The 25,300-nt window shown below is 32.9% G+C and overlaps 1 protein-coding gene and 1 non-coding gene across 2 annotated transcripts in view; both read right to left on the bottom strand.

The window, feature by feature from the left end:
• Positions 1–1,408: 1,408 nt before the first annotated feature.
• Positions 1,409–25,300, bottom strand: part of MDGA2 (MAM domain containing glycosylphosphatidylinositol anchor 2) — a 1,021,793-nt gene continuing 997,901 nt past the window's right edge. Inside the window, exons 15-17 of the mRNA XM_004454777.4 lie at positions 24,516–24,646; positions 9,458–9,563; positions 1,409–6,892 (exon numbers count right to left, since the gene is read on the bottom strand). Coding sequence (XP_004454834.2) covers positions 6,804–6,892; positions 9,458–9,563; positions 24,516–24,646 — 326 coding nt within the window. The 3' untranslated portion in view covers positions 1,409–6,803. The remainder of the gene's footprint in view (positions 6,893–9,457; positions 9,564–24,515; positions 24,647–25,300) is intronic.
• On the bottom strand, positions 22,878–23,068 carry LOC111763263 (U2 spliceosomal RNA). The gene has a single exon (XR_002796159.2). It is a non-coding gene; the product is annotated as a U2 spliceosomal RNA (small nuclear RNA).

The following is a 25,300-nucleotide window of genomic DNA, read 5'->3' as shown; positions in this document are numbered from 1 at the left end:
TTAAAGATACTATATTTCAACTTCAGTGGATGATTGGACCCCAAGAAATATACACTGATGCTTTCTATAGAAAAATAAACTCTAGAAAGGAGCTAAGATTTCAAATATATAGTTCATATGAATACACTAATGTAAAAGTAAGCATAATATTCTATAATTATTACATTTTAATTAAGGAATCTGTGAAGTACTAATCTGATATTTCGTGCTGTTATCTAACACAAAGCATACAAAATCATTCTCATTTTCTTTAGTTTAATCATATAATGATTTTGTTTGCAAAATCACTATCAATGTTATTCCCTTTATTAAGAAGTATAATTGTTCTCTGCCAAACTAATAAGTGCCAGAAAATTGTGCTGCAAATGCTTAGACTGATGCTTCAATTGGATTGGCTTCTCATTTTTCTCAGTACATAGGAGATATCTTCTGTCTATAAAATTTCATTGATTTCAACTGAAAGATGAAATTGCTTAATTCCTAGCTTCATTGAATAAGTCCTGTTCTAGATATGTAAAAATAGCTCAAAATTATGAATTAATTCTGTAATCAGCTGCTAAGAATTGCAACTTACCTACCAAATTATAGATTCTATAGGGACTGTTGAAGATAAGTCCTTTCACTGGAGGAAGTTACAATTGCAACTGGGAAGCAAATGTGCAAACAACCAAAGAATACTTGAGAGTAGTGTAAGTGCTATAGGAATTTGGAATATGGATAAAGTAATTATTTGACTAAGTTAAAATGGTTTATGAAAAATAAACAATAATTTAATATGTGGTTAAAGAACAATTGGAGTGGGTTAAACAAGGCTAATGGATCTGTTAATATTAATTGCATCAGCATTTCCAAAATTTAATGAACCTATTTAAATATATAGTACCAGTGATAAAGAGAAAATTAGACTAAGCAAAAGGGAAACAATGACAAGCAAGATAAAATTTTAGAACTATTATTATACTTTGGTTCACTCAAATCCTTGTCAGGTAATTATTATTTGTTTTTTCCAGAAGATCCACAATTAACCTACAGTGCCCCATGCAATATGTGATTAAAACTATTTTCCTAGATAGTATTTGTGTCATTAATCCACAATCAATTATTTTACATATCAGGACTACTAAATTGAGTCATAATTCTTACATCACGATCATTCAGGGAAATTTTATGCTTACTTGTTAAGCACAGTCTTATAAATGAGCCCTCACAAAAAATTTAAAAATCAACACATATCTTTAATGGTTTAATTGTGCTTCAGTTCAGTGTGGAGTCTATAAAAGTTTTTATTACTAAGAGTAATGATGTCATTTTCATCTTAATTTGCAAATATAATTGGCATCCTAAATATTTTTTGCTTCTGACCTAAGTGCTTATTGACTGTAGAAATTTCTCCCAAACACTAGTAGAGTATTTTACATAATTTCATTTATTGAAAAAAATTCAAGGGAAAATAACATACAGCTATCTGAAACTATTTAGCAGAAGGAAAATTTCAAAAGGAAAAGTTAAAACTGAACTTTGAGATATAAAATGTAATTAATATTCAATATAAATTTAACACAATGTATGCTTGATTAAACTTATACATTTAAATATACTGATGAGATTCAAGAAATAAAAATGATATTCTGGAAATCCAGGAAAACAATGAGAGTCATATGAAAACAAATGGAAACTAACAAGCTAGTACCTATTTCATAGAATTTCCCATCATTTTATTGAAAAATAAGAATACACTTAAGCTCATCTCATGGAAAATCAGTACAAGTAAAATTAAATTCAACCAGTTGTAAATATTTCCTTGAGAAAAAATGTTCAGTTTCACCTAGAGTTTAACCTGTGCCCTACTCAAAATTTTAAACTCCAATTCCTTAATTTCAATATATTCAATGTGGGTTCTGGGTAGTAAAATTACCACTCATAGTTTATTAAGCTTTAAATTAACATATGTCAATAAAGTAATCCTTATACAAATATATGGAGTACTCATCTTGCCCTAACTGAACATATAATGGATTGATTCTGAATTGACATATTTTACATTAAAATTTCAAGTCTTCAAGTCTTGCTTTTTTCCATATAATAACAACATACATATTTACTTATAAATTTTGTGGATATTCATCAAAGAACTTACATCAGATTTGAAAAAAGTTCTGATCATTCTGTAGTAGTTTTTCTCCTAATGAAGTAGAAAATGCCAGAGACATTGCTTTTTAAAAATAGCTAATAAGAAAACTAATTAAATTGGTTAGCCACAAAGGGAACATTACAGGAAAGAAAATAGCTTGGCATCGAACCCTATGATTTCCTTGTTTTCACAGAAAATGCAGTGACTCTTCATTGACATCAACTACCCAGTTGCAGGAAGATTATACGTTCTGCCTTGTTGAGACCTAGATGAAGAAATTAGTAAAAAGTAGTCATCAACCAAGAAGCAAATGCATTTGGGGGTAAAATTTTTCTGGATTAAGTCTCTGTTGAGTGGCCCTGATTTCTGAAAGGCACATTTTAAAAAAAGTTTTAGGATAAAGAACATGCATTCAGAAGAATCCTTTGAAATCAGTCTATCAAAATCAGATTATTGTCTCCATCTTTCAAACAAACAGGCAAAAACAGATCATGAAAATAAGAGTCGATTTCATATAGCCTTAAGTACAGAACTGAATTAATTCTTCTTCAAACATTTTATTGACAGATAAGTTTATTATAAAATCTTTAAAATTAAAATAAAATGCATGTTTGGTGTAAAGTTAATACAGTGGTAATTCATATTTTATCATATTTTAAAATATAAACCTAAAGAATGGTATTATTTTTAATATTTATAACATGATGTAACTGAGTAGCTGGGTGTAATTCTGATTATTATAATTACCATAATTCATCACCATGCCAAAGTCAATTCTGTGATATATGTGAAATGAAGTATCATTTGTCTACCCTATTGCATGACATGATGTACCATGTATCTTTCAATTCTCTTAAAACAAATTCTCTTAAAAGCCCATCTTCTGACTTATTAAGTACTGTGAATCACATAGAACCAGAAAACATTTAAAATCATAGAAACATAGCATATTATATTTCATTATGGAGCTAAAAACAGATAACAGGAAAAAAGAAAGCAAGACTAAGTATGTAAGAGAAGATTCAGAGTAAAGAAAAGACAAAATGAAAGAGCTATGCTATTTCAAAATACTGCATAGTCAATGAGTATTTAATAAAAATCCTACAAATATGGTTGGGCATATTTTTCTTTTGGGGCTGCTGCAAAGTAGTAATATCAGGCATTATTTGGCACTTCTGGCAACTTCAATGACTTTTGTCAATAGTGGTTTCATCAATTGTAAGATGCATTATTATTTTATGTATGACTACACAGAAATGCTGCCAACTATAATTAAAGTAGGCCTTGACTATAAAATGCATCCTGATTGTAGAACTGTGAAAATGTGAGGAAACAAGCATCTTAGAACTGATGAAATAGAACAATGCTCCTAATTAATTGGGATCAATTACTGGTAGCAGTAGATTATACAGTATAATCTTTCTCCCAGAAAATCAAATGCCCCATTGTCTGATGCCTTCTTATAACAGAACAAAAAATATTGGCAACTAATTACAGTTTAAATACAATATCCAAAAAAAAAAAAAAAAAAGGAAGAAAGAAAGGAAAGGGGATATGTTGGCCAGTCAAACTCATAATAAATACAAAAAAAAAGGAAAAGAGGAAGCAATTGGCAAAAGGTAAATGTTTTAAAGTTGTCCTTATTATTACTACTAATAAAGAAAAGGTTACATAATACAATCTACATTTAGTTTATCCCAACCTTTTAAAATTTACTCTCAAATGAAGCAGCTGAACATTTGATCTGAAGTGAAAAATGGTTTCTAATTCTAAATTTGTTGGTTTATATAAATGATCCAGAACTCACTTGAGATATACATTTCATTTATTACCATCTTGTTAAATCAAATTGCTTTCCACAACACCTTCTAATTGTTTCTTTTTACTTTACATTCATCTGAAATTTCTCAAAATTTTAATGAAAATTAGTTTTTCCTTACCAGCCAGTTCTCATGAACTTCTGAAACTTTGTATGTTCTTAGTGTTTGAAAGGTTGAGGAAAGACTTTAGTGTTTTATGAATGCTTACTTTGAGGACTGAAACTGCCACTTACAGTAATTTCTTTGTGCAGGGTTACTTAGGAAAAAAAGGAGATCTGGTTGCTTCCCTGGAAATGACTCAAGGTATATTAAATATTCTGAAAATAGATTTTGTAGTTCCCTCTAAAAGCCTCACTCAAATCAACTTATAGATCAAGGAAAGAATGTGCAATGAGTTATACTTCTCCCTAGATCTAAAACATTTTCATTGATATTATCAATGATGAGAGTGTAGAAAAATCAGTTTAAAATGGTGATCTACTAATATAGGATAGTGAAAGAAGTGGGTAATGGCCACACCAAATGGAAGTTAGGGTGAAGGGAGACTTAGCAGATTTTGTTCGGAGTCATAGTTAGCATTTACATGAGTCTCTTTGGTTTGATAAAAGAGATGGGTGACTGAAACTTTGAAAAATGTCCAATATGCCTAATCTGTTCAAAAAGTTATGAATCTCATTTGTTTATTCTGTTTAATTGAAAGGATTTGGTTCAGCTCAATTCTATCACTATGTAGATATTCAGACTGGTCCCCTCTTCAACTGACTATGAAAAATACATATTAAATTCTAAGTTCATATTTGCTTCATATTATTCCTTCCAAGGTTTAACGTTTTTAACATGTATGAGAAATATGGGAGGAGACATCAGGGAGTTCCTATTAACATTTCTTCCTGCAGACACTAATCTATATGAAGCACTGAAGATTTATCTTCTGGAAACATGACCCATAAATTACTTAATTTTGGTGAAAAGTGAACATTGGTCAACAAAGACACATACTGCTTAACGTTCCTTACCTGGAAAGAGGCTTTATTGAACATAGCTGTAAAATTCTCTTTTAAGCTGAATTACTGAATTTGCACAAACATTGCTACAGATTTTTTTATTTTAAAAATCAAGCCTTGTCATTTTCCACTACATTTTGTTGTGCTTTTTTATAGTAATATTTGCAAATGTTATAATTTAATAATTATATTCCAATTACTTGCATAATCAGTTTTTTTTAATCCTAGGGTGTTGAAAGAACATATCATAATAATATTCTTCTTTAGACAAAAGTCTTTTTAAATGAAGTTAAAAGCTGAGATAATTTAAGGAAAAAGATATTCAAATTTTCATAATCAACAGGTTTAAGTGAAATTTACAATGCATTGGAAAACTGGCTGGTTAAAGGTATGGTTTGTCCTCAGGTAGCTCAAAATCATTTTTACAGGTTTTTGTTTTTTTGTAAAAGTGTTTTTTAATCTTGGTAAAATAATAAAATAATATTTCACAATTTGCACAGAGTCTGACTAAAGGGCAGAGGCATATTACCCTCAAGTGTTTAGAATAAAGCCAGATTTTCAGGCCCAGGTCCGCTGTAGAGTTTGTACGCACTGCAATCACGAACATTTTCTTGTTCCCTCTAAAGCTAGGGTCAATTTCATTTCAAATGGAGGTTAGAGTAAGAAATCACTTTTGTGTTTTACCACCTTCTGCGCTAAGTATTATTTTAACAACCTTTTGCTCTGGTTGACCCATTTAATAACCTGGAAGAAAAAATGTTGCTCCCATGTCTGGTCTCAATGGAAGTTATTTTCTAATGGACAATAAGCTGAAAGGCCATGGCTGTCTAGAAGGTTAAGCAACAAATGTCATGTCTGCATGGGCTTACGCAGCAGCTTCGGTCCTTTCTTCTTCAGAAGCAGCTTTTGTTGTCTTGCCGGCAATTTGCACATTTAGGCTCTGTATTTTGTTTATAAAATAGTTTTACACAAACCACTCTCAGCAGTGCAAGCTTCTGAGTTGAAAATTATTCAGGCTTGTTTCATTGAAGGCACTTGGTTTCCATGGCAATTTATAAAAGATGGTGGTTTGGTTTCTTCATTGAACAGATGACATAGTTTGGGTGTTCAAGTGGCCGCAAGCAAACTTCGATAAGCCTGTGTAACGTGTAAGCCCAGGTTTACCATCCTGGATAATAGTGCATGCAAAAAGAGACAGCATCTAGCTTAGCCATGGGAGGAGAAAAACAAAATAAAGGTGGGGCGGGGGTCAGGTGGGTAGGAGCATGAATGTTTTAAATTCTGAGTTTGGATTATTGTCAAGGAAGGGTAACAGCCGAAGATAAAAGGGCTTACATTTATTTAATTCTCTATGTAAAACCTTCTGAAAAGGAAAATAAATGCCAGCTCTTCACGTACCCTGTTTACAGTGAGGTTTTTGTTGGCAGGCCATTAGGTTTCCATGGTAACAAGCAAACTATTCATTTTGAAACAAAACCAGCCATGACTTTGTGCTTTGACAAGGATTTCTATAGCTCTTTTTTTTGTGTTTTTTGTTATTTGTGTTTTTTTTTTTAATTCCAGAGTTCAACCAGATGACGCTGTAATCTTTTTAGCCACAGAAGCACCTGAAGGTCTTGTCTCTGCTCAGGTCAAGATTATCTTTTACATGTAGCTTGGAATAAGTTATCCTTCCATGATATCCTTTTTATCCCCAGTGCTTAAAAAATTTTGTTTCTATTATTTTATTTTTGAGTCAGTAGTCAGTGGAGGAATCTTTGGTAGTTTGTTTTTTCAATGTCCATTTACAAAGACTCTTTCTTCATGCCAGTGCCTGGTGAATCTCTTATAGCCTCTGCCAGGATAAGGTCACCTTCGAGGACTTAAGATAGAGATGAGAACGATAACTGGAAAAAGCCATATATGTACTAAAATCCCATCAGCACCATCAACGGAATCTAAAGATAAGGAAAATAAACACCAAAGAAAAAGAAGAGAAAAATGAGCATTCCTTTCAACCCCAATACAACACTGGTAAAGAAAAATAACTTTAGTATAGGGAAAACACTTTTGTAAAACATTTGTTTTCATTTTGTTTTATTTATAAGTTTCATTTCTAGGCAAATAAAAAGAAAATAAGTTGAATATATGGTTAGACATTTGAGAAAATAAAAATACTTGCAAATTTAAAATTGGTTAATAAGCTGTAAACACTTCTTTAGAAGATGGCTGGGTAGGTATGCTAGCAGCATTTGAAGGTTTTCAGATATCCTAAAAGGTCAGCTTTTTTTTCCAGCATCCAAAAATGTTAAGCTTGAAGATTTGGTAGGAAATTGATTTTGATGAAAACTAGGAAGGGATTGTTATGGGTAAAGAACTATAACCAGTGGAATAGCTATGTTTAGATCAGATCATTACCTCTAAACTGAGTAAATAAATAATCTCTTTCATATGGTTTTTAGAAATGTCATGAAATTCATTCTGATTTTTAAAAAATCCCTTCTACCAATCTGCCTTGGAATTTCTACCATAGAGGAAAAATAAGCTTCATTTTAGAGGATACCTCTTATGTACTTAGATACTTAAGTACTTAGGTACACTTTACCTAGGAGGGCAAACACGGGCATACACAGTAATTCATTATCTTGGTTTAAGTTGCAGAATGGTTCTCTCCTAGGAGAGAGCTGATATCTGGAAATATAGACCTACAATCTCAGCTCTTGACGGTGCATGCCATAGAACCATTTCCTGCTTTGGAACTATTAGCGGTCTGGGAAATTAGAAGAACCTTTTTAACTTCCAGGCTGGTTTGTACTTAGAAACGTACAATCATTTAACATTCACCATACACCATTTATCAAAATGACCTAATAAATGACTACTAAATAAATTGATAAAAATATAACAAAATTTCCCCATACCAAATAGAATTTTTCTGTTTAATTAGGATTATTTCTTTCCCCTGATTCCCAGTGGCTAGATAAAACTTCCTCCCATACGTATAAATATATCCTATTTAAAACAGCTATATAGTTTTCTGAATTTACAAATTTAAGAGGAAATATTGACCATGAAAATGTTCTATTGTGAAATAACATAGTCCCTATGAAATTGGGGCTACTCTTTTCACTTCTGTTTTTCCTCTAGAGAGTAAGATATGCTTTCCTGTGTTTCTCTTTCAATCTAGAAACATACAATGTATTTAAGTTATTAACTTATCAAAATGTAAAATTTCCATATAAAATGTTAATTTACCTTCCGTTAATGTGATGGTACTGCTATTGACTCATATTGGGAAATTCAGAAAAGAAATCCCATTCTCCTCTGAGGAAAATGCATGCTTTTCTGGGTATTAGAAAAACCTAGTTCACTTGGTGATAGCTACCAGCTTTTTAAAGCAAAATTAACCAGACCCAGAAAGAAATTTTTAGTATATCTGTTATTAGAAATGTTAAGTCTAATCAAAGGAAAGTGAAAACTACGACTAAAATGTCTCATTGCTATACACATTCTTAGCTTTTGTCTCTTGACAATGCTTAAAAATGGAGTCAATTCAGTTTGTAGGAACAATCACTGGGTACTTGTTGACTTCTAACATCTAAACTGATATAATTTCATACTAAAGAAAATAAATTAACAAAGACTCTGATTTGCTCTAGACTTATACAGTATGAAATTTCATGCTTCTTTGTGTATGTGCTACATAATTGACTTTTTTTTGAGTAAGTTTAGCTTAATTGGTACATCCTTATATGACTGTAAAATTAAAGATACCAAATAGGCCTTGGGAAATGCTCCAATTGGGAGAATTTTTATTCAGAATATATTTTAAGTGTTTCAAGTCCAGCAGATAACAAAGATATGAGGATGTTAAGAAGTAGCTTACACGAGATTCTGATTCACATTTTTTCTCATTTTTTATTTATATTTTCTCCATGTAAAAAATGGGCCTATGATGAAAAATAAAATTTGCAGTTACAGTTAAGCCCTACTTTTCAAACCAGGATAGAAGGCAAATCACATATTACTAAACAGGATTGGGAGTGGTAGAAGGAGAATAATTATACCAGAAAAATTAAGTTTACTCTATGACTTAATATACTTCCTAAGGTTCTTCACAATATTGAAGCTGTTAAAAAGTGTCAGCAAAATTATAACTAAGAAATATATTCAAAAATTGCTTGGGAGAATAAAGAGAGCTTGGGCTATATAAATGTGTATTGTGTCTATAGATTCCCCAGACATTAATAAAAGTTTAAATATCATTTACATAAATATAAATTAAAAATCATATTAAAATTTTTAAATTAAAAATAATAAAAGAGGGCTTGTTTAGTTCAAATTTGCCTACAATTGAAAGTAATATTTTGATTTAAAAATAATTCCAAAATATTAGGGACTCAGATATAAGAAATTCATAAATAAGTCAACTAAAAATAAATTTGATATTTTATTAGAATATATTAATTTAATATTAGTTATTTTAGCATCACATAAAGCCAATCCCAAGAAAAGACACTTACTCTTAGTTGTTAGGTCTTCTTTCGCACATTCTCCTTCTGCAATTGACACATCATCGATGGCAATGTCCCCTTCTATGCCAGGACCTCGAATACCTTCAAAAATGAGCTACAAATATGAATGAAACAAATCTAAATATACAGCTTTGATTTGCAGATCAATTTCCAATGAGAAATTGAGGAGACAAAGTTATTATTAATCCTGGTATCTTTTTTTCTTGATGGTTTTCACAATTGTTACATATTAAAAAACAACAACCACCACCTTCTTGAAACCAATAATAGGATCTTCCTTGCATAGCAATAGTTTTCATATCAAAAGCTTTGTGTTCATTTAAAAACAAAACTAAACAGTTGAATAATACGAAAAAAAACTACTACAAATCCTATCAGTTTTCATTTTCAGGGAGAAATAAGAACTTTTATTTGAGCAGTCCTTCCATGAAATAGACTCCCTTCAATATTCCTTAAGCACATCTCATAACACTAGTTTTCCAAAAAATTTCTAAGGAACTATCAGTTTTGGGTTCTTTATGGCAATATTATGTTTGTGAAGCCCAGAGCAGGGTTTACCACTCTGTGGAATTGCTTGATCTCTTGCAAAGAGATTGAATAACATTGAATAACGTCCTCATATGTGCCTTATAATTACCTCTTTGATTTCACTTTGACACCTACTTTTAAATACTTAAAGAAATTTATGGGTCTATTTATGTTCTGCCTCTATTGGGAGTCCTTTGAATTCCCAGTGTCTGGAATCAGTGGTTGGCACTAATGCAAGTGTTTAAAGAAGAGATGAATGAAATCAGATGCCTTTTATTACTAAATTCATGATATAAGCACACTTATAAGGACCAGTAGCAAATTTTTATTATTTTTTTGTTACAGAAACCAGACTCTCTTAGAATCTTCCCTATAAGCCAAAATTTTTTAATCCTTTGTGACTAAAAGATTAGTAGGTAACTTAAGCATTTAGTGTATTATAAAGCAAGAAAAATTTCTACATGCTAAAATAAAATATTTAAATTAAATTAAATATTTTGTCTTTCCAAAGAAAATTTAGTCTAATGACTGTTCCCAAAATCAAGCATTTTTGCATATTTTATAGAATTTCTAGCCTTATTTTATCCTGACATAAAAAAGTGAAAATTTATTTTTAAAATTTTTATTTTAGTAGCATATATACCACCTAAAATTTCCCTCTTTTAACCACATTCAAGTATATAATTCAATAGTGTTAATTACATTCAAAATGTTATGCTACCATTACTTTCATCCATTAGCAAAATTTTTCTATCATCCCAAACAATAATTCTGTACCAGAAAAAAAAAAATTTCAGCAATGCCAGCACTCTGTTTTTGTTTTTCCTTTAAAAGGTCTTATTGTGACTCCTGAAAGATAAATTTGAGGTGATTTTCAGAGAAATTAGGTTACATTTGAGAAATTGATCCATTGTTCACCGATGTGTCACCATAATTCTTTTATTAATGGAAATGTTCAAGTAGTAAGTAGAAGCATTAGTTATCAAATTTGTCATTGTGTTCATGTATTCTACTTAACTATAGTTCAGAAGAAAGAAAAATTTTCGTGGTTTTGATAGGAGAAAAGTTTTGAGAAGTTATTACCAAAATTAATTTGCATCAGGAGGGCAGCCTACTTACCTATACTGAATTAAATATGTTAACAAAGATTGTCCAAAACCTTTTCTTTGAAAATCACATACAATATCCTGTATCACTGAAGCCAAAATAAAATGGCAGTCCAGAACTCAAATATTTAGGACCAACTTAGTAGTTTTTTAATTCTCAGCTCTCAGAATCAGCAAAGTAGTTATATTTAGGCTGCCTGGAAATAGTGATGTGCTTTTGACTAGGTACGATGTTGGAGAACATGTCTGTGAAGTGGTTAAAAACACTCATAATGTTTTAAATCACAAGTACCTAAGAGTAAGGATTTAGAGAAAAAAAAGTAAATGACATAAACATTCAAGAACACTGAAATGGAAAAAAGGAAATAATTTAAATGTCTGCAAAATATTGCACTTTATGGATGTACCAATTTATTTAAACATGTACCCTTTTATAATAGCTAGACATAAGTGTTTTTGCTATTATGAGCAAGCCTGAGACAAATACAGTTCATATAATTAGCATACATATTTATAGCACATAATTTTTATGGTCTTTATAAATTGCCCCTGTAAATGAGGGGGCACTGCCTAATTCCTAACTAACAGTGGGTTTTTGAGGAATTTATGTGTGTTTTCTTTCTTTTCTTTTCTTTTTTCATGTGTGCCATTTAATTGGTATTAATGATAGAATAAATCAATGATTATTCCTACTCCCATTCTTACTTTCAATCAGGTGATGGTGAAACTTTTCTCCTACAGATAACAATGTGAATGGAATATTATCTTGGGGAATGTCAGAATTCTACTGATTGTGAGTCTGGTTCCATAAAATCAAACATTTCCACTTGAGCCATAAAGCTAATAATTTGCTGGATGGAAAGTGGAGTGATGCCATCACCAAAGAGCTAACTTTTCCTTTAAACAGGCATTTTAAATGATTGAATGGAATACATTTTGATTTCTGCATCCTGGTCAAGCTTAATTCTGGAGTGAAGGGGGAATGAGAATGTTTTAGTAAAGAAAATTTGGTATGGCAAAAGGGAAAATGGAAAGTGGGAAAGGAAAAAGAGCTAATCCAGCTAGTGAAGTATAGCCATGAGAAAGATAAGGGGATTGTATTTCTATATGCTATATGTGGGGTAGTATGATGTGGATGAAGAGTCTAATAACAGTAGGTTAGAATGTTCAGCACCTGCTCATACTTGAAATTTAGCTAGATAAAGCTGAAGTTGTAAACCCTTCATTGGGAAAGATGATGGAAAAACAGGCTTGGAGGTACATAGAATTCCATTTTAGCTGTGTAAAATTTAAGTAGTTGAAAAAATTATCCATAGTTTTTTTTCTTATTTAAAGTATGTAATTATTTTCACCTACTAATTTCCCATAACCTGGAGGCAGAAGGCAATATAAAATGATGGGATTATTTTTTAAAATTAAGATATCATGTATAAATCATGAAAATTGTTCCTGAACTTTTCAATATGCTTTCCCTTGTAAGTTGTATTTTAATTAGAATGATCCTTCCATTGCTCAAAGCATTTCAAAATTTCTTCGGTTTTTGCCTTTAAAGTAATGACTCATCCTCTTCCTCTTAATTTCCTTTTTTCCCCCTTCCTCTTGCCTGACTGAGTAGCCTGATAAAAAAACACAAAGTTGAAGTTAGTCATGCTAAAGACAAAAAGTCTCCAAGAAGAGAAATTGTGAGAATTTTGCCACTGTTCGTTTGTAGCTGGATTAAGAAGGCATGTTGGGGATCCTTCTGTGGTAAATATCAGGAATAGATTGACTAATTTAATATGTCCTGCCTGCCTGATGGCTTTTTGCTAACTGTAAGGGTGCCCTTGGCTAAACAGCAAAAATACCAATCAACAGTTTAATTGTCATATGCCTAAAGGGATGCCTATATCTAAAATATTCCTTTATGTGAATATATCACTCAATAGTGGTCCTGTGTGGGAAGCTGCCTCTGGCACTAGTATTGTATCAGCCATCTTGTTACCAAACGCCATCTTAGATACTAACCCAGTTAGGTTTCTATTCCCCCATCCTCACTGAAGTAAGTTAAGTTTCTATTTCTCTTTACGCCACTCCCCTGGGCTCCGATTGGGCACTCTCTAAAGTGCTAAAGTTTTTCCGCAGACGTTGCCAAACAACCATCTGCGCACTGGTGGCGCGAAAACCGAAAATCTAGTTACTTAATCATTTACCAACACATGCGCTGTCGTCAGGATGTACTACCTTCTTCCTTCCTAGTTATAAATACCCCTACCCTACCCCTAATAAACGAGACTTGATCAGAATCCTGTCTTGTCTCCATTCTTCTCTCCACTCCTGCCTCTACCCCTGCTTCTTCCCACAGGCCCCTGGACTCGCCCCGCCGGTTCGGGACAGTCCTGGATGAATGAACGGCTACAGTAATAACAATGGTTGGCTGATTTATAGATCTATAATTTACACTTTACCCTTACAAATACAGATAATACATTTTGTCATTGAATAAAGCATACTGATTACTTCCTATGTAAGCATAACAGGAGTTATAGACTTTATGTGGAGAAAGAGCAGGGAATTAGTAGTTATTACAGAGATGATGAGAAATATAACTTCTGTCAATCAAAATCTTTGTACAGTTATAATTGATATTTTTAATATTGATTTGAACTTGTGATGATAAGAAATCCAATCTAATAGGCCAGAGACATATTGTAGTCTTCCTCAGAATCCTCATGGAATAGGAAGAAAGAGAAAGTCAAGTGTAGTATGTTTGTTTGTTTCCTTTTATTTCCTTAGCAGTTTTACTGTTGAGAAAATATAGATTGTTTTTTAACTGGTCTTCAGTGTCACAAAGAAATATTTATTGCCCTTCTCTGTTTATATTCAGAATTCCAATACAATCATATCTTTGAATAATTGCAACTAAATATTCAGATTCCAATCGACTCATAAATGGCTTCTAGACTAAGATCTAGAGTGATCATTTTCTTACATTGCTTTTGATGTGAAGTAGATTATAGAAATAAAATGTATATAAAGTCTATATCTTGACTAAGCTTTCAAGTGTTTATAAATATAAATCCTTGGTGACAAACATCTTTTTTCAAATATAAAGTTGACAAACTGCAATCGTCCATTACAATATAATGTATCTCAAATAGGGAGATATTATCTGTTTGCAAAGAAAAAAATCTGAATTATATTCTCTTAGAAAAGAAAGATACTCTAGTTCAAGAAGTTAAATTATATCCCATTATGATTCTTATTCTACTATTAACTTATAGAGATAAAATTATGTTATTTTCCTCTTCAGTATTTCTGAAATATGTTTGGTTTAATTAAGAAGGAATTAATGGCATCTAGATAACACTGGAGAAAATGTTGAAGTTTACACCTCCTAACAAAGGAATCAAGTTATGGAAAACCTTTTCTTTGCATACAATAACCATGATATTGTTTAAACATTTTTCCACTAACTGAAATGAAAAATTTAAAATTTTAATGTTTTCACAGTTTGCAAGTGAGATTTTGCAAACTCAGTATGTAGGAAATACTGCATAATCAAAATATTAACTTCTGGTGAATAAATTGAAATGGACATTTAAAAATTTTATGTGGACATATTTGTTAGAATTACACCACAAAGAATTCTTTCAATTAATCAATTGACAATTTGTTATCTACATTATAGAGCTTTAAAGCATACATATGGAAAGACATAGATTTAATCACATATATTTGATGCTATTGAATTGTGTGTTCAAATATAATTTCTCAGTAGGAGAAAAATAGGTACATTCAGCACTAATGAGTAAAAGTAGGCAGTAAAATCAGATGGGGAATCAAAGAGCACAATGTACTTTTGATGATCTGACTTCAATGTCCATGGTGTCTTCTGCAAATGTTCACAACAGATTTTCCTTCTGGCCACCGATAAATCACCTTTGATCATTATTGCTAAGACACATTGCAAAGTCTTAGTTTATTTTTTGAACTTGAACTGAGTTGAAAATTGACAGTTTATCACTTAGAATAAACTTCAGAGTATAAATAAATTTAAAAATAGCCATTAGCATTAATAGTGCTACCTTTATTCTATTAGTGATTCAGGAAATAACTGGACAATCTTTAGCCATTCCAAAAGAGATGTGAAGAGAGGCAATATAATAGACAAGGCTTGTAGTCTTGGCTTTTTTCTCGTAGAAATTGTAGTAAATATTAACAGGGAGTTTAACTTCCTAAGACTCTGCCAGGCCAATTACTGGGCTAAATGTCAAGTGGTTATCAAAACTACTAATCTCAATTAAGAAGGGATTTTGTGCTCAATGTGTGCTCCTATTGGAGAATATTTTGAATGGTTAATTCAGAAGCGATTATTACACCTATAAATTGCTATGAAATATGACTTAGATTGCCAGATATATAGCTATATGAGCATGTAATGTCTTCTAATTGAAACAATATTTTCTAGATTATTATTAATATTATATTAATATAAAGGCAGCATGTTCCAATGAGAGGACTATAATCTCTTTTCCAATCCCTTGTCCAGTGTCAAGTATTTGTGTGCTGTATGGGAAATCGTCTCAAAATCTATTTGCAAATCTTGGAAGGTGGAATGTAAGAGTAAAGGGTCTGCAGAATCCCTTTGATGTTTAATTAAGAATAGTTAAGACTGTATTTTGTCTTTTTATATTTTTCTTTCTGGAAAACATTGGTAATATACCATGAAGAAGCAAAACATTTAAAGGGATGTTTAAAAATTTCCCTTGTTTAAGGATGTAAAATATAAGTAACATTCTAAGATTAATACTTCATTAATTTTATTTTGTGGATAATTAGCCCTAATTCTTTCAAATTCAACAAAATATATTTTTATCCCGAGCACCGATCATGCTAAACTAAGTCTAGAAAAAAACCCCAAGAGAAATTTCAGTAGCATTAAACTGCCATTTGCCCTGAAAAGTATTACATAGTGATTTTCTTTTTTAAGCGAAGCAAACCAATTTGAAATAATCAAAGTACTTTACATGTACTTATTTTTTTATTTTTTATTTTTATTTTTCAAAAAGGCTTATAGGGGAGTGGATGTAGCTCAAATGGTTAAGCACCTGCTTCTCATGTATGAGGTTGTGAGTTTGGTCCCTGGTAACAAATAAAGAGAAAACCAACTCTTATTGGGGAGTGGATGTAACTCAGCAGTTTAATGCCTACTTCCCATGTATGAGGTCCTGAGTTCAATCCCCAGTACCTCTTAAAAAAAAGAAAAAAAAAGGCTTATGTATTAAACTGATTAAAAGACATTAAAAGACATGCAACTCCTAACTCCAAAGAAACAAAATAATAAAGTATCAGTGAAAGAGAGGATCAAGATCAGTTATATTTCATTTAAAATCCAAAAGGTAAGAGATAAGCCTTCCATTTGAATTAAAGACATCCTAGAATAATATAAAACGATATTTGAATAAATATTCAAACTTTTTACATCTTAATTTATATTTACAGTGGCTAAAATGCTTTCCTGTAGGTATTAAATACCAAAGCAAGAACTTTTGAACAACTTGATAAGATATAAGTGATTTTGAGTAAAAAAATACTGTATCTAGAAATAATCAAAGCAAGAAAATACTCTAATCAAAATAATACAGAAAAATGGGATGGGATTATATAGGTGCTGTTTTCATGTTTCCTCAAATAGTCAAGTTTTATGAAATAAAAGTCCTTAGCCACTGGATCTAGAAATATGTTAGGGAAAGAAAGAACATAGAGATGCAAACTAAAAATATGATTTTATTTATCTTTATTTTCTATTAGTAACTTGCATAGCTTAAAAATACATTGATCCAGAGGGTTTGCTTTTTATTTTCCTTACTTGTTTCCAGCCCAAACAGAATAACAGAAGCCATATTTATCCTCCCACCCAAAACAAACAAATAACTGAGCAAATATGTGAAACAACCGTTTTCAGTTCACCAGATATTTGTTAATGAGGGACAGTGCTGCTTGAGAGATGGGAATCAGACAAGGTGAGCCCTATGATTGTCCTAGTACTACTTTCAGAGAATTTGTAGGCCAGGGTGCAAGTAGAAGGAGTCAAGGTGGAGCCTGGTAGAAACTTTCAGTTTAAGAGACAACTGAGGGTCCAAGGTGACCAGAAAATAAAAAAAGTGAAAGAATGAGATTTACAGAAGGTCCCCCTTCTATATTCAGGAGAATACTGTTCAAAACGTGAATGTGGGGAACCTACCTAAGACCTGGAAATAATTATAGAAATAATTTAATAGTGCTCAGCCTGCATAGGGCTGGGAATAATGCATGTTCCCACCAGCCAAACTAAAAAAAACACTTGTAATTCATGGAGCATTGGATAGAATACACCAAAGAATCTTGACTCAGTAGTGAGTAATTAGCCCTAGACTAAACATCTAACAAATCTTAAGGGAAGTGATGGTGACTCATCTGATAGAGCATCTGCCTACCATATGGAGTGCCCAGAATTTGATACCAGGGCCACATGGTGAGCTGGTCCATGTGCAGTGCTGCCACTCAAGGAGTGCTGTGCCTGCAGGGGTGTTCCCTGCATAGGGATGCCCCATTCTCAAGCAGTGCACCCCACAAGGAGAGTTGCCCCACATGAAAAACGCACAGCCCACCCAGGAGTGGCACCATACACACAGAGCTGACACTGCAAGATGACGGAACAAAAAAAGCGACAGTTTCTTGGTGCTGCATGACAAGAATGCAAACAGACACAGAAGAACACACAGCAAATGGATACAGAGAGCAGAAAATGGGGGGGAAGGGAAGAAAAATAAATAAAATAAATCTTTAAAACAAACAAACAAATCTTAAAAGCAAGCTCCAAAAGGATCAAACTGTTTACGAGTAACTTTCCTACATCCACAACCTTAAGCATATTTACATTAAGAAAATATCCAGCACCTGACAAGGTAAAATTCACAATGTTGGGCATCCATTAGAAATCCCAGGCATACAAAGAAGCAGGAAAATAGCAACACATAAGGACAAGAAAGATCAGTCAATTGAAACCAATTAAGAAAGGACACAGATGGCTAGCATGAGCAGACAAGGACATTAAAAGTTACTGTAATGCATTTCTCATGTTCAAAACATTAAGTAAAGACATGGAATACATTTTTAAAAGACTCAAATAGAACTTGTTGAGAGGAAAAGTACAATGGCTGAGATGAAGATACACTAAATAAGACTGAAAACAGATTAGGCATTGCAGAAGAAATTATTAGTGAATATGAAGATAAAACAGAAACTCTCTGAAATGAAACACTGAGGAAGCAAGAACATTTAAAACATGAAAAAAAAATCACCAATGATCTGTATAACACCTTATAATGTGCAACTGAGTCTTTAAAGGAAGGGGAAAAGTGAAAAATATTCAAAGAAATATTGGTCAGAAAATTTTCAAATTTAATAAAAATTTTCAAACAGAGATCCTAGAAGTTCAATGAACCCAGAAACATGAATATCAAAGTAAATTAGATAGCTGCACATTATAAGTGAGTTGCTCAAAATCGTTGATAAAAAGAAAATCTTAAAAGCAAACAGAGAAGAAAGTCACATTACATACTGGAAACAGTGCAAACAGGAAGGCAGTGGAGCATCATCTTTAAAATTCCAAAGGTGTGGGATGTGGTGGGGAAACTATCAAGAATGCTATACTCAGAGAAAATACCTTTCAAAACTGAAGGTTAAAAAGACTTTTCCAGACATACAAAAGATTGAAGAGATTTCATCAGCAGACCTGTCCTATAGGAAACATTCAGGCAAAATAAAAATGACATCAGATAGAAATATAGATCTACAAAAAGGAACAAAAAGCACCAGAGGGGTGCAGGATGAAAGCACCGGCACTTGCCCAGAGAGGCATAGACTGGATATCCAGACACCTATAACTCCATCCCCACCTTCCAATATGATAGAAAGGGAGCTGTGTTGCCATAGCCTCTCTGGGCAACTGCAGATGCTTTTAGTCCTCACTGGCTTGTTTGCTGAGTGCCTGGGATACCATCCCATCTCTGCTAAAAGGGAAAAGGAGGGCTGGTGTTTCCTCAGCCTATCAGAGCAACTTTAGGTGCTTTTAGCCTGCACAAACTGGAGTTTTGGACACCTGTGGCAACACCCCCAACCCCAATAGGACAAGAGAGGGGCAGTGTCTCCCCAGCCTCTCTGAGTAACTGCAGGTGCTTTCACCCCACACAGATTGAATAATTGGACACCTGTGGCTTCATCCGTTCCCCTCAATAGAATAATTGGGGACTGGGGTTTCCTCAACCTGTCCAGGCAATGGCAGGCACTTTGGCCTGAGCAGATTACACTCTCAGGTCTCTGTGACTCCACCACGTCCCTCTAATAGGATAGGAGGGGAGCTTTGTTGCCTTCGCCTCTCTGGGCAATTTCAGGTACTTTTGGCCCAAACAGATTAGATATATGGGCACTTTGGAAGGTCCATCCCCACCACTGGCAAGGAAGAAGGGGCCAGTGCTATGTCCGTCTACCTGGACAACTATAGTCAATCTTGACTGACACCGCTTAGTTTACTATCCACAACAGGCAAGGAAGGAAGGAACATGAAGCTTCATCAGTCTCTCTGGGCAACTACAGATGGTCTTTGACTGCATGGCTTGGATCTGTCCCTAGCCCTGGCAGAGGGGAAAAGTGGAAGAAGCTTTATCGGTTCATGGGGCAATATGGGCAGCATCAGCCTCCATAACTGATCTTATGAGAATAAAAGCCATGATAAATGAAATAAAAAATACACTGAACTAGAAGTGACTAAGTAGTGAATGGAACTATTATATGAGCTGTTATATGAGGATGACAGAGGTTGAAAGGGAAAGTATAAGAACATGTATATTACTAGAAGGAAAGCCAAAAAATGTAACATGGGACAATATAACATCCTGAAACCTCATGTAAAATAAAAATATGAGTGCTATTGCATATATAGACTGCTTTTATGGAATATATAGACAAATAAACTAGAGAGAAGAAAATAGAATAGCAGCTATGTATGGCTAGGAAAGCATAGAGAGATTGAGAGGTGATGAGTTTTGTATGTCTGTTTTGTTTTTGTTTATTATTATTACAGGAATAATGTAAATACTCTAAAAATGATTAAAGTGAATTGCACAACTTTGTGCTTATACTGAATACCATAGATTGTATACTTTGGATGGATTTATGCTTTATTAATATGTATCAATAAAATTGATTTGTAAAAAAAATACATTGGAAGCATTTAACAGCAGATTTGAAGAGGTGGAAGAAAGGATCAGTGAGCTTGAAGACATGGCCTCAGAAAGCAAACATTCAAAAGAACAGATTAAGAAAAGAATGTAAAAACCTGAACAAGGTCTCAGGGAACTAAATGAGGGCAAAATATATGTAAATATACATGTCATGGGTGTTCCAGAAGGAAAAGAAAAGGGAAAGGGGCAAAAGGAACATTTGGAAAAATAATGGCTGAAAATTTCTCAACCTTATTGAAGGACATGGATATCCATGTCTAAGAAGAACAACATATTCCCATCCTAATAAAACCTAATAGACCTATTCCAAGATACTAATCAGAATGTCACATATCAAAAACAAAGACAGAATTCTCAGAGCAGCAAGAGAAAAGTGATGCATCACTTACAAAGGATACCCACTAAGATTAAGTACTGGTTTCTCAGGACGCAAAAAGGCAGTGGTATGATATATTTAAGATATTGCAAGAGAAAAACTGCCAGCCAAGAATATTATATCTGGCAAGATTGTCTTTCAAAAATGAGAGTGAGTTTAGAATAGTCACAGAAATGGAGAGTGTTTGTAACCAAGAGACCAGCTTTGAATGAAATACTAAAGGGAGTGCTTCAGCCTGAAAGGAAAAGATGGGAAAGAGAGGTTTGGAAGAGAGTATAGAAATGAGTATTATATCAGTAAAAGTAACTAAAAGTGTAAAAAGAATGGTGAAATTAAAATATGACAGATAAACCAAGGGTCAAAATGGGTGAAGTAAGTATTGCCTTTATAGTAATAACATTGAATATTAATGGGATAAACTCCCCAATCAAAAGACACAGAAGACTGGCTGAGTGGATAAGAAAATATGAGCCATCTATAGGCTGTATACAAGACCCAGACCCAAGAATACCAATAAATTGAAAATGAAAGGCTGGAAAAGGTATTCCACACATGCAGTAACCAAGAAAAGCTAGAGTAGCTATACTTATTTTGGAAATAGACTTTAAAAGCAAAACTGTTATTAGAGACAAAGAAGGATATTATATGTTAATAAAAGGGGCAACTCATCAGGAAGAAATAACAATCATAAATGTATATGCACCTAACTAGGATGCCCAAATTACATGAGGCAAACTCTGGCAAAACTGAAGAAAGAAATAGATTTTTCTACAATAATATTGGAGACTTCAATACACCACTCTCAGCTTTGTATAGAACATCTGGGCAGAGGATCAATAAAGAAATAGAAAGGTTGAATAATAAGATAAATGGACTAAACCTAATAGACAGTTCATCTTAAAATTTAGTTAGTCTTCTGCATGATTGGATGCTTTAATCAGTGCGCATATTGCTACTCTTTTCATTGGTAGTATCAACCAATCTTATAGTCTTAGGCAGCACATGCAAACTGATGACTCCCAAATATGTGTGTCTGAAAAGCTTCAGACTCACATATATAACTACCTTCTGGATATCTTTAAAAGAAGCTTCTACAGGCATTTTATATTGCCACAGGCAAAAAAGTAGTTAGCATATTCATTCCCAAAGCTTGTCTCTTTTCTTCTTTTTTTTAAAATTTTAGGTATTTCAAGTAATGTCTAGCACAAGCACTACCCATTACTCCCTAATTTTAAACTTCTTAATCATTTGTGACGGCTCCCTTCCTCCTTCCCAAATTCCAAACACAAAAATTATTTGGTAGTTCTTACATCTAAGTAATTCTTTTTTTAAATAGATTTTAAAAAAAATTTTAAGCTACAGAAATCATACAAAATATTACATTAAAAAATATAAGATGATCCCATTACCTCCATTCCCCATCTCACCCCCCACTCCTCCCACATCACCAAATTCTTTCATCAGTGTGGCACATTCATTCCATTTGATGAATACATTTTGGAGCACTGCTATACAGCATGGATTATAGTTTACATTGTAGTTTACACTCTTTCTCGTCTAATCAAATTACTTCTTGAAATCATTCTCTTCTTATCACATCACTTCCCTGATTTGTCCCATCAACATCTTCTGTGTGGATTTTACAACAGTGTCCTAAGTGGTTTGCCAGAACAATTTTACCCCATTGAGCCAATCTCTACAACTTGAGTAACATATCATGTCATCCCTCTGAATAAAACCTTTCAATGGTTCTCATTGCCTGAGCTCCTTAGATCCTGTAGCCTTGTCTCTCACCAGTCTTTGATTTAGTTTCATGTACCTAATTTCAGATGAACCTCTCTCTATTTCCCTGGCAAATCCTGTGGTAAAAGATGTTGACCTCTTTGTGCACTCTGAAACATGCTGCAGTAATGTTAGCTCTTTTTCTGCTTCCTAACGCTTCTCTCCAATTCATGTTTCACCTTTTATAATAAGCTTTCCTTAACTCTCCTCCCTTACTCTTCTTGTGCATATCTCTTTTAGTGCAATTATTACATTGTGTGATTTATGCGTAGAGATGTTTATTTCCACCAATCTGGGGTAGACAATCATTTTTAATTTTTTAAATTTTTATTTTTTTAAAATTATTTTTCTTTTTTTGGTGCACCATTCCTGGAAGTACTGCAGTACCAGGTTGATGCATGAAGTGGACAGAGCAAGCCCCTATTCCATCTCCCAGCTCCAAAAATCCATTTAATGTATTGTCCTTGGATAGAGGACGTATCAGATATTAAACTGATAAGAACAGATACTACACGTGATCTTAGCCAAAAGGCCGAGAAGCGATACAACAATCATTTTTAAATGTTCATGCTTGGCATTGAGCTTGGCAAACAGTAGATGCTTAATAAATATTTATCAAACTGTTGTTAAAGTCAATAAATGATTGTCCTGAAGTTGTTTAATAAATATTATTGAACCCATGTCTATGGCAATAAAATTTTGTTCTGAATACAACATTAATAGAAGTCCCTTAAATCCTCATTGTAAATGTATTTAAGAATGTCATGTTGGAGAGGCAGTCATGTAGGAAGGAAAAATATATTTAGAAGTAAATTACCTTTTTAGAAATTAAAGGCTCTTTTATGCTTATATGAACATAGACATTTTAATATTAAGGTTACTTTTATGAGTAATGTTGTGGAGCCTGTCTTCCTAGTTTAATTAAATTTAATAATATACAGCTGTAGCTTCATTTTTCACAATTTTATTGTCTTCGTAGAAATTAAATGCTTCTGTTATTTCCCATTGTTCAGGTGCTTTTAGATAATTGGCTAATCTTACTTCTTTATTCTTTACCATTGTGAACAACTGCATGCATTTTTATCATACAGGTTAGATTTAGAAGTGCAATTTCTAAATCAAAGCAGCTGGAATTTTACAGATTAAATTATAAGAAGAGATAAGTCCACCAATTAAAAGTTGGCATAATGGGGACAGTCTCTGATTTTCCATACCTTACAATTATAAGCCATGAAATGCATGCAATAAATCACCATGGGAGAAAATATTCAATGCTATAAATATAATTTCATAAAATGGATTTGAATTATTTCAACATATTCAAAGAATAAGTCTATAGAACATGTTATATGCCACTAGAAATTGTAAAGATATTTCATTATATTTTAAGGATATGGATAAAAATTTGTTTAATGAATTAATATATGGTTATTAAAATCACTAAAACAACATTATCAACTTCATGGAAATAGTTTGATGAGCTATTGTCTCTAGCCATCATGGCCACAAAACATTATTTAAAGTTATCTGACATTGATGGGCAAAGTGATAAATTACTAAAATGGCATCCCATTAGAGACATATTTCTTTAAAAGTATATGAAATCCTTTGAGTACAATTCAAAAAAGATAAATTACAAATTGATTATCCAGCATCCATAATCATAAGAACCTATTTTATTTATCTTTAGGGAACAAAAATATAAACACATGGTTTTATATAAAATTTTGGTTTCTTGATGCAAATCATTTGAATTTTGATGAAGACTATGATTCAAACATTTTACTTGATAGGTGTTAATTAATAAAAGAAAGAGGAACTTCTCTCTTTTGTAAGAAAACTTTTAGAACTAAAAGGAAACAAAAATTATGCCAGTTTTGTGGTGTTCTTATTGCAGTTTCTGAACATTCATGATCTAATGTTTGCTCAAGATCTGCCTTTGTCATTATATGCAATTACAGCAATCTATCAGCAAAAACAACCACTCTTACCTGAAAAGAAGTAATTGGATAAATATTAACATGGGCCTCATTCCATCGTTGTCCTTTATTCCCACTTGAAGACCACAGTGGATTCTCTATTGTTGTCTGCCCTTTCAATCGTAGATAAACATTTAAAACACCTAAAAATAATAATGAGATTTGATCTGGTGTATTTGTTTCTGTTTCAAATTGGTTTTCTCCTCAAACAAACACTTGTAAAACTTTTTAAAATGGCATTTCTCAGAACACTTTAGTGCCTCACCCTCACTTCCCCTCTCATTTCCTATTTGCTGTTATGACATTTGACATGTGTGATAGGGTGAATAATGGCTACCAAAGATAACCATGTCCTAATCCATGGAACCAGTGAATATTACCTTATATGGCAGAAGGACACATGGGGAGATTAACCTAGATTATCTGGGTGGGTCCAAAATGTAATCACAAGTATTTTCATAGGAGGGAAACAGAGACACTCGATATAGGAGAGAAGAAGGCCATGTGAGAGAAAGAGAAGATGCTATGCTACTGACTTTGAAGATGGAAGAAGGAGACAAGCCAAGAAATACAGGAGGCCTATAGAAGCTAAAAAAGGCAAAGGAGTGGATTGACTGGTAGAGACTCCAGAAGGAAGTAGCCTTGCTGACACTTTGGTTTTAACCTTGTAAGACTCATTTTGAACTTCTGCCCTCCAGAATTTTAAGAGAACACATTTCTGTTTAAAGCCACAACGTTTGTGGTAATTTCTTACAGTAGTAATAGGATACTAATATAACAGGTAATCACATTGACTA

This window comes from Dasypus novemcinctus, chromosome 3 (assembly GCF_030445035.2).
Source record: "Dasypus novemcinctus isolate mDasNov1 chromosome 3, mDasNov1.1.hap2, whole genome shotgun sequence".
NCBI classification, from domain to species: domain Eukaryota; kingdom Metazoa; phylum Chordata; class Mammalia; order Cingulata; family Dasypodidae; genus Dasypus; species Dasypus novemcinctus.
The sequence above is the reverse complement of the archived record's forward strand: the minus strand, read 5'-3'. Positions and strand labels throughout refer to the sequence as shown.